At 41.5% G+C, this 15,936-nt stretch overlaps 1 protein-coding gene across 1 annotated transcript in view; it reads right to left on the bottom strand.

Annotated features, from left to right (window-relative positions):
* The window catches only part of plppr5b (phospholipid phosphatase related 5b), a 69,219-nt gene extending 53,714 nt beyond the window's left edge, over positions 1-15,505 (bottom strand). Inside the window, exon 1 of the mRNA XM_085762736.1 lies at positions 15,302-15,505. Within this exon, the coding sequence (XP_085618862.1) occupies positions 15,302-15,505 (204 nt within the window). The remainder of the gene's footprint in view (positions 1-15,301) is intronic.
* Between the last annotated feature and the right edge of the window lie 431 nt (positions 15,506-15,936).

Below are 15,936 nucleotides of genomic sequence, written 5' to 3'. Positions count from 1 at the left end.
CACACACGCACACACACACACTGTCCTCAACACAATGCATGATGGGAGTTCCACCACAAAAAGCTACTGTAACATATTGACTTTACGTTAATTACATCTAATTATAAGATTGAACATTATGTTAAAGGGATAGTTCAACATTTTGTCAAATTCCCCCATTGCCATAATCCCTATAGTCATAGCAGTAGGTTCGTTACCTTTAATTGTCGGTGCAAGCTGTTTTTAGAACGGCGGAGCAGAGCCTTGAGCTGCTCAGAGCTACGCTACGGAGGCTCATTATGGGATTTCTTGGTTTCCCTCATCAAACTCATCAAATACACAATCCAACAACTCCACAACGCTCTGGTGGACAAGTTGTGAGCTGCACATTCACCACGCTATGAGATAATAACACAACGTTACCACACAGAGTTGTTTTAGAGGGAAATTCATGCAAAACCGCTGATGCATGTTGCCTTCAGGGACAGTTTTTCATCAACAGTCTCTGAATTTCCCTAAAAAATAAAGGTAAAGAACCTACTGCTATGACTATAGGGATTATGGCAATGGGCCAATTTGCCAAAATGTTGAAATGAAAACGTAATATAATGGGAAATATTGTGATTTATGAATGAATACGTCTTCATCAGTCTGAGACAGGACGGTTTGTCTCTGAACAAACACATAACAGAGGAGAAGATGATGAAGAATTAATTTTAAATGATTCAATACGAATCTCCTAACTTCCTGTCGGGGGTTTTTCACATTAAAAGCCTCTGGTTCGCTCCTCCTGGTTGATGTTGATGTGAAGCGCTCAGATGTCCTGCGGTCCCTGAACAGCACACGGCGCCGCCGCCTGCAGCCGAGTCACAGGAAGTTAAGGTCACGTCTCTTCTTCTGCTTCTTCTCTCTGAATCACTGCACTCGACGTCGACCTCAGCTGCTCCTTAGAAACACCATGACGACCACGACCATGACGACCATGATGACGATGACGATGACGACCTTTAGATAGAAAATGTCACCATGACGACTTGTTCTTCATCTTCCTGTTCAACTCCCAGGGTCACAGTGACCTCGACCTCCTCCTGTTTACATCACACAGACCATAAAAACCACTATGACGGTCACATGGTTTTTATTTCAATTAAAGGATAATTACCGTTTTTTACATTCTGGACCTTATTTCTATCATAAAATCCGATCATCTCCTCCCCCAGATAACTTTGGTGTCATTCCAAGTGGTTGTGATGAAATGAGCTCCAGCCGAGAGGCGCGTATATCCGTATAATGGAGTCTACAGGGTCTAAATAACACATTATCTGCTCTAAGTCCAGACCACACTGTAAAAACTCAAAATCTTTCCAAGAATATTTGTCTTATTTCTTGTCAAAATGTCTCATTTCTAGTCAAAACTAAACTCTTTCCACTTAAACTAAGACTCATCACCTAAAAATTTACTTGTTTTTAGATAATTTTCACTTGTTTCAAACAAATTTTCACTTGAAATAAGTAGAAAAATCTGCCAGTGAAAGCAAGTTTTTTATGCTTGTAATAAGAAAGAAAAACTTGCTCCACTATCAGATTTTTCTACTTATTTCAAGTGAAAATCTGCTTGAAAGAAGTAAAAAGTGAATAAAACAAGCTACTTTTTAATGTGATGAGTCTTATTTTAAGTAGAATGAGATCAGTTTTGACTAGAAATGACATTTTTGACTTGAAATGAGACAAATATTCTTGGTAAGATTTCGAGTTTTTGCAGTGCAACAATGAGACAAAACCAAATTGTATTGTGTCAAGTTCCTAATCAAAATCCACAAGGGGTTCATGCCCTATAATCAGGACCAACAAGTCAACTTTTAACTAGAAGACCAACAAGACAGTGAAGAGTCAAGACCAACAATTAAAGTCTAAAGTCAAGACCAACAAGTTTTAACACTAATCAAAATCTAATCAAAAAGTCAAGTCCCTAATCAAAATCCATGGAGAAAGTCAGTTTCTTAGTCAGAACCAACAAGTCAACTATGTGATATAGACCAACAAGAAAGTCAAGCTACGAGTTTAAGGATAATTGCCGGGGTTTTTTTTACAACCTGGACCTTATTTCTATCCTAAAATCCGATCATTTCCTCCCCCAGATAACTTTGGTGTCATTCCAAGTGGTTGTGATGAAATGAGCTCCAGCCGAGAGCCGCGTATATCCGTATAATGGAGTCTACAGGGTCTAAATAACACATTATCTGCAGAGAAACTCCTTCATTTCACCAATATTTAGTTCTGATAGGCTAGTGCTATTCCCCTCTGAGTCCGGGGTTAGCTGTTATCAACATCCGGGGTCTGTAGGTTGACCTACTGACCTCTGACCTGGATGATGTCATCTCTGAGCTTGTTGCTAACGCTAATGCTACGGTTCGTTTATGCGTGTTTCTGACTTGTCAGAACAAAATGAGCAGCTGGACACTGCAAAAACTCCAAATCTTTCCAAGAATATTTGTCTTATCACTTGTCAAAATGTCTCATTTCTAGTCAAAACTAATCTCTTTCCACTTAAAATAAGACTCATCACCTAAAAATGAACTTGTTTTTAGATCATTTTCACTTGTTTCAAACAAATTTTCAATTGAAATAAGTAGAAAAATCTGCCAGTGAAAGCAAGTTTTTTGTGCTCGTAATAAGAAAGAAAAACTTGCTCCACTATCAGATTTTTCTACTTATTTAAAGTGGAAAATTTGCTTGAAAAAAGTAAAAAGTGTCTAAAAACAAGCTGCTTTTTAATGTGATGAGTCTTATTTTAAGTATAATTAGATTTATTTTGACTGGAAATGACATTTTGACTAGAAATAAGACAAATATTCTTGGTAAGATTTAGAATTTTTGCAGCTGGATGAAGTTCAGCTTCCACAGGCTTCCTCTCCTCAACCTGGACTCACTAAAGCTCCGGCTAGTTGAGATAAAAATGGACCCGAATGCCGAAGCAGAATGATTATTATCAGAATGAGCCGCGCGGCGCTCAGAGATGACATCATCCAGGTCAGAGGTCAGTAGGTCAACCTACAGACCCCGGATGTTGATAACAGCTAACCCCGGACTCAGAGGGGAATAGCACTAGCCTATCAGAACTAAATATTGGTGAAATGAAGGAGTTTCTCTGCAGATAATGTGTTATTTAGAGGCTGTAGACTCCATTATACGGATATACGCGCCTCTCGGCTGGAGCTCATTTCATCACAACCACTTGGAATGACACCAAAGTTATCTGGGGGAGGAAATGATCGGATTTTATGATAGAAATAAGGCCCAGATTGTAAAAAACAGTAATTATCCTTTAATATGTTTTTGTTCCAACTCACCATAATATAATAATATAATAATAATAATAATATCTAATCAGTCATGTGGTTGTGATGGTCCAGTCCTCTGTCGTCTGGTTTTTCTGCCGTCGCCTCAGGAAACTCAACAATCATGTTTGTACTTGAAGCAGCTTTGATCTCAGGATCTTCTGCTTTGATCCACAACGCACCGAGATGTGAAGTTTCCTGTGAAGTGATGAAGTGGTTTAGAGTCGGTCAACAGGTTTATTATTACACTCAGTGGAGCTGGAGCAGGTGGATCACATGTTGCAATCAACCTGGGATTTAAACAGTTCTCTGGCTTTTTCTTTTAAATGCAGCTTTCTTCTTGTTTTGCAGTCGCCAGGTCGTCTGTCGTCTGGTTATTGAGTCTTTCCCGGTGATGTGTGTTATTTCTTCTCCCTTACCCCTGTAGATCCGTCTGTCGACTGCAAGGCGCCGGGAAGAGGAAGAGGAGGAAGAGGCAACGTTTCCCAAATAAAACATACGACACATAACATGTCGTCTTTCTCAACAGCATTTAACTGAACAACGGCTCAATAAACGGTCAAACTCTTCTAGTGTTGGGCGATCTTGACATTCTCGTCATTCTCAGATCGTCCCAATCGCCCTCCCAGGAGATCGCCGATAGACCTATCTAACGCCGGGGTGCTGGGTGCGGGGGGGGGGGGGTTGCGACCGGAGCTTTCCACGTGTTCCCTTCGACAGGGGGGGGCGGCGGCGTATGAGTTTTGCTTTTACCGTGCACTGCTGTCATGCCGCTTCTCTCTGTGTGTGTGAGGACTAATAACGGAGAAAGAGCGCTATGATCAATGAACGGAACGATATTGCGTCAACCATAGTGGTTGACGTTTTTTTTAAGATCCTTTTAATGGTTTTTAAAGCTCTTAATGGTCTCGGTCCCAGTTACCTATCTTCTTCGTCTTCGTCTTCAGGCAGCGGCCTTTTAATTATTCCAAAAGTTGCGAACAAAACATATGGTGAGGCCTCATTTTATCACTACGGCCCACGTTGCCTATGGAACCGACTGCCTGAGGACTTGAGGAAGGCAGAGAATCTGGACATTTTTAAAAGCAAACTGAAGACCTACCTTTTTAGCCTTGCTTTTAACTGACTCGTACTATTTCTATTATTCTGAAACATGCATTTAAATTTAATTTATCTTATTTCCTTATTTATTTGTTTACTATTATTATCTTTTTTATTCTATTTTAATTCACCCATTCTTTTCTCTATTTTATCCCACTACATCTGCTTATTTTTACCTAGTGTCTTTCTGGTCTTCTCTTTTTATCTATTTTACCTCATTTGATCTAGTATCTCTCTTATCCTCTCATTTTATCTATCTTATTTCATTTTACCTAGTGTCTTTCTCGTCTTCTCAATTTTATTTATTTTACTTCATTTTATTTAGTGTTTTCCCCACTGCAAATGAGTGAATATTAGATAGCGTTTCCCCGATAAAATCCAATGTTCTAAAATTATTGTGTGAATGTGTATGTGTTTGCGAATCTATGTATGTCTCCCTAACATGTGTTCCCTATGTCTCCCAATATGTGTCCCCTATATTGCTTGTTTTTAACATGTAAAGCACTTTGAGCTGCCATGGGCATGAACAGTGCTATACAAATAAAGCCTGATTGATTGATTGATTGATTGATTGATTGATTGATTGATTGATTGATTGATTGATTGATTGATTGACGCAAACCAAATCTATTCGTGGCGGACGTAATTTATTTGTTGCATATCAGTGAACACCTCGTCGGGCTGTGACATACAGTAACAGGGCTGGCCTCGGCAGCTTAGTCACAGCCACAACAGCAGCTAAACGTGTTTCCTCAAATGTGAGGCGGAGTGGCCACCCTGTTAACCACAGAGATGTTGTGTGCGGTCACATGACTACCTGGCTCCGTCTGATTGGACGTCGCCAGTGGCTGCATTTGATTGGTGAAACACTGTCATTTGACAGAGTATCTGTTAGCAGCCAGAGAAGTGGCTTCATTAAAACAAAACAAACAGATTGCGCATTGGATCAATAAAAAAGTAGCGAGTATGTGTGTGTGTAAAATCGGCAAGAAAACAAAACATCGCCGCTCGTCCTTCCAATCGCAGATAGACGATCGGATCGGCAATCGGCACAACACTAAACTCTTCACATAAAAACATCTCATTTAAGCCTTTAAACAACATTTGTGTAATCCAAGGCAGAACGACTGGGGGGTCGTTGAACACCGTTCATTCTTTACACTTCGGTGGTTGGGAACCCCCGGTTTAGTTTAAATAACACACCTGTGATCAGACTCTATAATAAGACTAATAAGTCTGACGTCGTCTTTCTTTCTACACCTCAGAGTAGAGAAACACAGACGGAGACAGATGAACTCATCTTTGGTCCTAGAGATAACTACACTTCCCATAATGCACCTGCAACAGCCTGATTGATTCTGCACCAATCACACTCTTCTTCCTCCGCGTGACGAAGGAGCGACTGAGCCGAAGATTCATTTAAAAATAGATTATTATTATTATTATTATTGATCACAGTGAGTCCTCCCCCATCCACACACACACACACACACACAGACACACACACACACACACACACACACACACAGACACAGACACACACACACGTGTCTGCTACATGCTACATGTCTCGGAGCGACATAAAGCTCATTCCAGCCTTCAGCCATGTAAACAGTGAAGAACAGTGAGTCTGTTCACACACATTCATCTGCAACAACACACACATTCATCTGCAACAACACACACATTCATCTGCAACAACACACACATTCATCTGCAACAACACACACATTCATCTGCAACAACACACTGGACGTCAGCAGAGAAACACATGAGCATCGACTTCAGCTCCACATGTCGGTTTAAAGATACAATAAAGAACTGAAGCTGCTGAACATCTGAACAGCTGCTGCAGAGTGTGTGTGTGTCTGTGTGTGTGTGTGTGTGTGTGTGTGTGTGTGTGTGTCTGTGTGTCACTGTGTGTGTGTGTCACTGTGTGTGTCTGTGTGTGTGTTAGTAAAGGAGGAAACTGTCACATGTTGGTTTGGATTCAGACTGTGAACCAGTATCTGAGATCTTCAGACTGAATGAAACTGCTCCATCAGAATAAACAGGTGGAATAACCCTTTACTGTACATTTTCAGACCAGACCGGATCGGATGGAAACAGTTAAAAAAAACTGAACGACTCATTCAGGATGAACTCAGTCAGAGGAAAGAGAGGAAACAGTCTCCATGGAAACCATATGAGACGATCTTATTTTGGAAAATCAATAAAGATACAGTCTGACTGATGCAGTCGGAGTTCAGCTGGAGACTTTCTGACAAACTCCACTTCCTGTTCGTCCTGTTTGTCCTCGGCTGTCGGCTCAGAACCACAACCCAGAATAAAACAAGTGGGCCGGGATCAGAAGAACCGGTCTGGTCCGGTCTGGTCCGGTTCGTTTGCAAGACAAGGATCTTTATTTATAGCACATTCCATACCGAGGCAGCTCAATGTGTTTTACATGAGGACAAAACATTTTAACAGAACAGCATAAAAATTTAAATCAGAAGTCAGGTGAATGTTTGTGTTAATATAAGTCTTAAATAGTTGTATCTTCCGACAGCAATCACTTCTATAGAGTGTTTGGTCTGAAACACGGGTCTGTCAGTCACTCTGCTCTGCTCTGAGCCCAGGAGAAAACTTTCCTTGTATCCTACAACCTTTATCCAATGAGGAGAGAGAACGGCATAAAGGGGCAGTCCTCTCTGTGTGTGCAGCCAAGGGATGCGCCTGAATGTGGTGACGTAGGGACGAGGACCAATAGATCCATGACGAGGGCGGGGGCTGCTAACTCCATCTGCTGACAAGACGTTATGGTGCGTTCAAGGCAACTCGTAACTGGTGTTTTTCCGACCTGTGAAGTCGTACCAGTTCGATCTGGTACGAGTTCACGGGTCAGAAGTTACGAGTGGCCGTTATAGTGACTTTCACAGGTAAAACAGGTCGGAGAAACACGAGTGGGTTGCCTGGAACGCTACAAAGTCGTAAGTCGTGACTTGAAGCTGTAATTTACGGTTTCAAAAGCCTGCCTGGAACGCAGCATTAGCCAAAACCACCGGATCGCTGACTTCTGCTTTAACTTAATAAAATTAATATACCATGAAAGTTCATTGTGTCCGTATGAAATAATTTGTTTCCTTTTTCTTTTCCAAGACAAGAAGTTTTTCTCATACCTTTTTGTTGACGGTTTTGGCGTTTTCTTCCGCCTTCCTCAGAACCGTCAACAAAAAGGTATGAGAGAAACTTCTTGTCTTGGAAAAGAAAAAGGAAACTAATTCCGTCAGTCTGCCCCAGAGCAGCTGTGGCTACACACGTAGCTCACCACCACCGGTGTGAATGTGGTATGAATGAATAATGGTTTCTGTAAAGCGCTTTGGGTATCGTGAAAAGCGCTATAAAAATGTAAATCATTATCATTATTATTAATAAAATTAAAGCAGAAGTAAGTGATATATTTGTGTTAATATAAGTCTTAAATAGTTGTATCTTCCGACAGCAATCACTTCTATAGAGTGTTTGGTCTGAAACACGGGTCTGTCAGTCACTCTGCTCTGCTCTGAGCCCAGGAGAAAACTTTTATCGTATCCTACAGTTTTTATCCAATGAGGAGAGAGAACGGCATGCAGGGCTGTGTGTGCAGCCAAGGGACGCCGTGAATGTGGTGACGTAGGGACGAGGACTGTTATGGTGCGTTCAAGGAAACTCGTATTTTTCCGACCGTGAAGTGGTACCAGTTCGATCTGGTACGAGTTCACGGGTCAGAAGTTACGAGTGGCCGTTATAGTGACTTTCACAGGTAAAACAGGTCGGAGAAACACGAGTGGGTTGCCTGGAACGCTACAAAGTCGTAAGTCGTGACTTGAAGCTGTAATTTACGATTTCAAAAGCCTGCCTGGAACGCAGCATTAGCGAAAACGACCGGACCACTTACTTCTGCTTTAAGTTAAAGTTGCAATATGTAAGAATGTGGCCAAAACGGTTACTGCAGTCAAATTCAAAACACAGCGATCTGGTTTTTCCTCCCAGCCGTAGCAGCAGCTCAGTGGAAGCAGACCGAGGCTGAAACTCCACTGACGCCGCTGTGACTGGGAGAGAGCGCTAGGTGGCGCAACATGTAAACACGTAAATTCAAAACATAAACATGATTTGCAGCAAAAAAAGATTTTTAATGCGAATACTCTGGCTGTACTATTGTTGTTGGTGAGTTCATCATGTTGTATGAACATTATTCCTGAGTCTCTGTGACATATTAGGAGGATTTGATGGCCAGTTGCTTTAGATTTCTTACATACTGTACCTTTAAAAGGAAGAGCAAAGAAGAATAAAAAGTAGAAGAAAAGATATAAGATATAAAATATAAATAAATAAAGTTTAGCAGAACTTTAATTCTGTTCAGTAGCCGACTGGGAGCCAGTGTAAAGACTCTCAGTGCTCTGATCTGTTTGTTCTGGTTAAACCTGGACAAAACAACCAAAACAACGGCTGCTGGTGTCACATGGTTCAACAGGAACTTGACTCAGGTCGGCTTCCCTTCTATTGACCGAGTTCAGGTCCACATTACAACATGGACTGGACTCCACCGGACCTGTATCTGGTCCCGGCTTCAACCGCCGCTCAGACCGGGTCAGGTTTACATCTTCAGACCCGTTCAGAACTCTAATCCATGTTTTTGTCTAAGATTTCTGACCAATGAGAGAACATTTTAGCCTCGTAAACCAGCCTCTCGCGGAAATACATTTCATTTCATTTCATTTCTCAGGAGAGTCTGGCCTCATTCCCGCTGTAAGCGTTTGGCCTGAAACCCTCAGAAGGCCGAGCCAATCAGCGTCGCCGCTCAGATTTCTGTGATTGACGCAGCACGTTGGCCAATCAGGGACCGACGTCACTACACTGTGCGACTCTTACCACAACAAACATGGCGGAGCTATCTGGCAGTAGCAGCCTAAAAACAGCTGAAACACCATCAACCATCCATTACAGCAGTTAAACAAGAGCAAGAGTCGGCGCTTGTTGAGTTTCTTGAAGGAAAAGACGTTTTCGCTGTTCTTCCAACTGGATTTGGCAAAAGTTTGATATGATACCAACTTGCTCATTGGCTGAATGGGTTTGTCTGTCAACGCTACTGCTCCCGCCCAGCTCCCACCCAGCCCAAACGCTTAAAGGGGGGATGAGGCCAGACTCTCCCTCAGAAATGAAATAATACATTTCCAGGAGAGGCTGGTTTTACGAGGCTAAGAAGAGTTGGCATTTATTTAAAACTTTGGACCGATTGGGACGGTTACCGTGGGAACACAAACGACCCAAAAAGGAAAGATGCAACAACTGGATCGGTTTTAGTCGACGAATCAGAACAAAGCAAACGAGCCACTGACAGGTCTGAACTCTGGGTCCAGGTCTGCAGTGAGCAGCAAACTTCAGTCTCTCATCCTGACAACGCTGCAGGATGGGGATGGCCCAGTGTGTGTGTGTGTGTGTCTATGTGTGTGTGTGTGTGTGTGTGTGCGTGCAGACAGTCCGACACGTAGCAGAGTCTCTGCACCGTCAGCTCTGAACCAGATACTGCAGCACTAATCACACCACTTAACATTCAAGGTGCAACTGCTGCACCGCCGCCGCCGCCACTTCACCCCCCCACCCCCACCGACCCCCCCTCAGCCCCTCACCGACCCCCCCTTCACCATTTCACCACTTCACCACTTCACCACAACCAGCTGCTAACTGGCCGAGCTAACGACCTGACCAGACCGTCAGACAGCAGCTTCAGCTCCGATAACGAGCTGCTGCTGCTGAACACACACACACATCCTTGTAAATCTATCTTTGTGATGACATGTCATTGACATAATGTATTCCCTAGCCCCTTACCCTAACCTTAAAGCTATCAGTAAGGTGAATGTTTGTGTTAATCTAAGTCTTAAATAGTTGTATCTTCCGACAGCAATCACTTCTATAGAGTGTTTGGTCTGAAACACGGGTCTGTCAGTCACTCTGCTCTGCTCTGAGCCCAGGAGAAAACTTTCCTTGTATCCTACAACCTTTATCCAATGAGGAGAGAGAACGGCATAAAGGGGCAGGCCTCTCTGTGTGTGCAGCCAAGGGATGCGCCTGAATGTGGTGACGTAGGGACGAGGGAGGGGACTGCTAACTCCATCGGCTGACAGGAAGTTAGCCAAAACAACCAGATCGCTTACTTCTGCTTTAACCATCCAAAACAAATGCCTAAACTTAACCACTACTCTAAACCTAATTTAAACCTAATTATAACCTAAACTTAACCATTACTCTAAACCTAATTATAACCTAAACTTAACCATGACTCTAAACCTAATTTAAACCTAATTATAACCTAAACTTAACCATTACTCTAAACCTAATTTAAACCTAATTATAACCTAAACTTAACCATTACTCTGAACCTAATTTAAACCTAATTATAACCTAAACTTAACCATCACTCTAAACCTAATATAAACCTAATTATAACCTAAACTTAACCATTACTCTAAACCTAATATAAACCTAATTATAACCTAAACTTAACCATTACTCTAAACCTAATTTAAACCTTATTATAACCTAAACTTAACCATGACTCTAAACCTCATTTAAACCTAATTATAACCTAAACTTAACCATTACTCTAAACCTAATTTAAACCTTATTATAACCTAAACTTAACCATGACTCTAAACCTATCTATAACCTAAACTTAACCATCACTCTAAACCTCATTTAAACCTAATTATAACCTAAACTTAACCATTACTCTAAACCTAATTTAAACCTAATTATAACCTAAACTTAACCATCACTCTAAACCTAGTTTAAACCTAATTATAACCTAACGTCTTAACCCTCAAACAGCCCTTGGAAAAAGTGAGGACCGGCCAAAATGTCCTCACTTCTCATAAACGTCCTCACTCTGTTGGTTAAAAACTTGTTCCGGTCCTCACAACGTAGCATGTACAAGAACACACACACACACACACACACTCTGATGAACCTGAGTCTCTGCTCTCGTCCACCTGGTTTCCAACAGCAACAGGCAGCAGCTGTGTTCAGAAACAGCTCCGATTGTAAAGACACAACACACACACACATACACACACACACACACACACACACAACACAGACACACAACACACACACACACACACACACACACACACACACACACTCACGGTCAATGATCAATGCTAAACACAGGTAATGTGTGTGAAGGCGTGTTAACTGCGCTGCCCCCATGTGGACAAACACACAGCAGCTCTGGGAAAACATCCCATCAGAGGATCAATAATAATCACTGACAGACAGCCCATAATAACTCCTATCCATGTGTGTGTGTGTGTGTTTGTTTCGTTGACATGGTAACTGAGCAGAGTCCACTACTTCATCCACAGTGTTTCTTTGTTTTAACTCAGTAAAACAGTAATTACCAACTCCTCATTATCAGATATTCTGTAATTATCCGTTAATCTTCCTGTTGTGTATTGATCTATTATTGATTCATATATTTTCTATATTAATCCCTCGTCTGAATTCTCTAGTTAAATGTTTCCTCTCTCTCTGTGTCTCTCTGCTCCGGCAGCTCAAGGTGACATCTACTGAACCAAACATCTGCTTGTTGCTCTTGTTTTCATTTTTCAGCTTCATGAGATGAAAACGTGACAGAGCAGCGGAGAAGCCGAGCCCAGGGGCATTCTGGGAGTTTCTCTAAACGACCTTTTCATTTCATTTTCATTTTCATTCATTAGTTTAGTTTAGGGCTCTGCATATTCATGAACATACAGTATGTAAATATGCCAGATTTAGCTCTAAAGCTCATTTCCATCTGCAGTCACACAACATTAGACAAGGACGAGACTAAAATCGAATGCAACTGGACTTGGTTATTTGTCTAGAAAGACGTTTCACCTTCATCCAAGAGGCTTCATCAGTTCATGTGTTCAAAACGTCTTCCTAGACAAATAACCAAGTCCAGTTGCATTCGATTTATATTTCCTTGAGATAACTATGACCTGGACAAATATTGGAGAATATTCACAGGCTTAAAGCACAACATGGTGAAAATACCATATATCACAACATAACCAATATATCACACTGTAGCTTCAGTCAGAAGGAGAAAGGAGTAGTACAACATTAATGCATTTGATCGACAAAAGTGTCGTATAGAGCTGTTAAGATTCATTAAAGTGCATGGCATTGTTATCTGTTTTCTTATTTCTTATCTTTTACTGATATAAATGCTGCTAGAACTCTGTCCTCTCTTATATTTATGCAGGTTGCTATCTGCTTTCTTATTGTTGGAACTGCTGCTATTACTATGTCTTTTCATTTATGCAGGTAGCTTCCTACTGTTATCTTTCTGTATGGTATGTCTGTCTGGATGGAAATTAGCTTTGAGCTAAATCTGGCATATTTACATGATGTGATGTGCATGTTACAAATTGATCATTAATGTGCACTGTCCTTGTCAAATAAACAATAAATGAAAATGAAATGAAATGCATTTGATCGACAAAAGTGTCGTATAGCGCTGTTAAGATTCATCTGTCATAAAGTGCTGGTTGTAAAGTGCATGGAGTGGACTCATTGCACTACTGTATATTCATATAGCACATCTGTATAGGAAAAAAACATATATTATATTATTAGATTAGATTAGATTAGATTAGATTAGATTAGATTAGATTAGATAAACTTTATTGTCCCCCAAAAGGGGAAATTTGTCTTGGGCAAAAGTGCACCGTGTAGCAACAAGACAATAAGACATATAAGCAGCAATAAGCAATAAGCAGTGATAGACATACAAGCAATAGACATAAGTACAGTGACAGACGTACAGACAGAGCAGCATTGCACAGCATCAGAACCATAGCAGTCGGCATTATCAGTTCTAAAAGAGAGGTGTAAAGTAAAAAGGACAGAAGCTTGGCTTGGTAAAAAATAAATAAAGGAATTTAAAAGATCCTAAGATCAAGGAAATTTGCAAGAATATTTATAATCCCCATGCACTTTGAATGTATGTTTTTTATTCTACTGCATGATGCACTCTGGTCGGATGCAAACTGCATTTTGTTGCCTTGTTTCTTTAACATGTGTAATGACAATAAATTGAATCAATCAATTAAAGGGACAACGAGGAGTTTCTCCATCGGCAGAATGAAAACTTCCGCAACAATAAAAAAGTCTGATATTAATGTGGATGAATCTCCGTTACCACTTGTTAATGGTCCATTTTAGATAAATCTATGGTTTTGTCTCTATGGTTATTTTGTTATTATTAGTGGTGGTGGAAATGCTGGGCGAGCCGACCAGCGTTTCTTTACTTTCGGTTTCGTGGCGAGTCATGAGAATAACGCCGCCGTATGAATCTCCGTTTATGGTGGGAACTACGACGGTATGTGATCGTCTTCCAACCTCTGACTTTAATTCTTGATGAATGAAAACATGAGTCTGTCTTGCGCCGGTCAAAGAATTTCACGGTGCGGAGGCTCATACATGTAGTGTGGAAACACTTCACTTTAACAAAACTCCTCATTGTCCCTTTAAACAGTCACTGCACTACTGTACATTCATATAGCACATCTGTATAGGAAACAAACATATATTATATTATATCTATAATCCCCATGCACTTTGTATGTTTTTTATCATACTGCATATGCACTCTGGTCGGATGCAAATTGCATTTCGTTGCCTTGTTTTTTTAACATGTGTAATGACAATAAATTAAATCAATCAACTAAAACCTGATTAAAGGGACAACCAGGAGTTTTGTTAAAGTGAAGTGTTTTCTCACTACATTTATGAGCCTCCGCACCGTGAAATTCTTTGACCGGTGCAAGACAGACTCATGTTTTCATTCATCAAGAATTAAAGTCAGAGGTTGGAAGACGATCACATACCGTCGTAGTTCCCACCATAAACGGAGATTCATACGGCGGCGTTATTCTCATGACTCGCCACGAAACCGAAAGTAAAGAAACGCTGGTCGGCTCGCCCAGCATTTCCACCACCACTAATAATAACAAAATAACCATAGAGACAAAACCATAGATTTATCTAAAATGGACCATTAACAAGTGGTAACGGAGATTCATCCTCATTAATATCAGACTTTTTTATAACCAAATAGAAACTCCTCGTTGGCCCTTTAAAACTAATTAAATGATGAATGAAGTGATGACTCTGCTTCATGTTCTGACGGACCGGACCGGCCCTAGACCTGCAGCCCTGCATGTTACATGTCCTCATCAAATAAACAATAAATGAAAATGAAACGAAATGCATTTGATCGACAAAAGTGTCGTATAGGGCTGTTAAGATTCATCTGTCATAAAGTGCTGGTTGTGGACCAGCGGTTAGTCACTCAGTGCACTACTGCACATTCATATAGCACATCTGTATAGGAAAAAAACATATATTATATTATATTATTAGATTAGATTAGATTAGATTAGATTAGATAAACTTTATTGTACCCCAAAAGGGGAAATTTGTCTTGGGCAAAAGTGCACCGTGTAGCAACAAGACAATAAGACATATAAGCAGCAATAAGCAATAAGCAGTGATAGACATACAAGCAATAGACATACAGACAAAGATCAAGGATATTTGCAAGAATAATTATAATCCCCATGCACTTTGTATGTATGTTTCTATTATACTGCATATGCACTCCTTGTTTCTTTAACATGTGTAATGACAATAAATTGAATCAATCAATTCAAACTAATTAAATGATGAATGAAGTGATGACTCTGCTGCATGTTCTGACGGTTTCTAACCCTGAACTTTACTGCTGATGATGGTGATGGTGATGGTGATGGTGATGAAGGGGAGTGTGTGTGTGTGGTTAGTGTGTGTGGTTAGTGTGTGTGTAGCCTACTCACCAGCAGCGTGGGCAGCGCGGCCACGGCGGCGTACAGCAGCACGGGCGGCACGGCGCTGCGCTCCTCGGGGCCCAGGTAGGGCTTGGTGTAGGCGGCGTCGTAGCAGAAGAAGCCCTGCACGTGCACGCTGAAGGTGTCCGTGCACTCGAAGTAGTAGGCCAGCATCACGGTCCCGGCCATGATGACCAGCTGGAAGTACAGCATGACGGCTGATTACAACACACACACACACACACACACACACACTCAGCCTTCTCTCTCTCTGTCTCTCTCTACGGGGGCGGTATCGACTCCCGCTGCCTTCATCTTCATCATCCTCAGCATCATCATCATCCTCAGCATCATCATCATCACCTCGGCTGCACGCGACCAGCCGCCGGTCGGTCGGTCGCCCCGGTTTCCTTTCCTCCGCTCTCTCTGGCTGCTACGGCGACGACTGACTGAGTGTGTGTGAGTGTGACTGTGTGTGTGTGAGAGGGAAAGAGGGAAAGAGGGAGAGAGAGAGAGAGAGGAGGCGGTGGGTGTGTGTGTGTGTGTGTGTGTGTGTGTGTGTCAGATGAGATGAGGAGGCTCGGCTAAATCCCCTCGCCACGTCATGTGTGTGTGTTAATGTGTGTGTGTGTTTATGTGTGTGT

The sequence above is a fragment of the Trachurus japonicus genome, chromosome 20 (genome assembly GCF_045865225.1).
Source record: "Trachurus japonicus isolate A0001 chromosome 20, Traja_1.0".
In the NCBI taxonomy this organism is placed as follows: Eukaryota; Metazoa; Chordata; class Actinopteri; order Carangiformes; family Carangidae; genus Trachurus; species Trachurus japonicus.
This window is presented reverse-complemented; position numbering and strand designations above follow the sequence as displayed.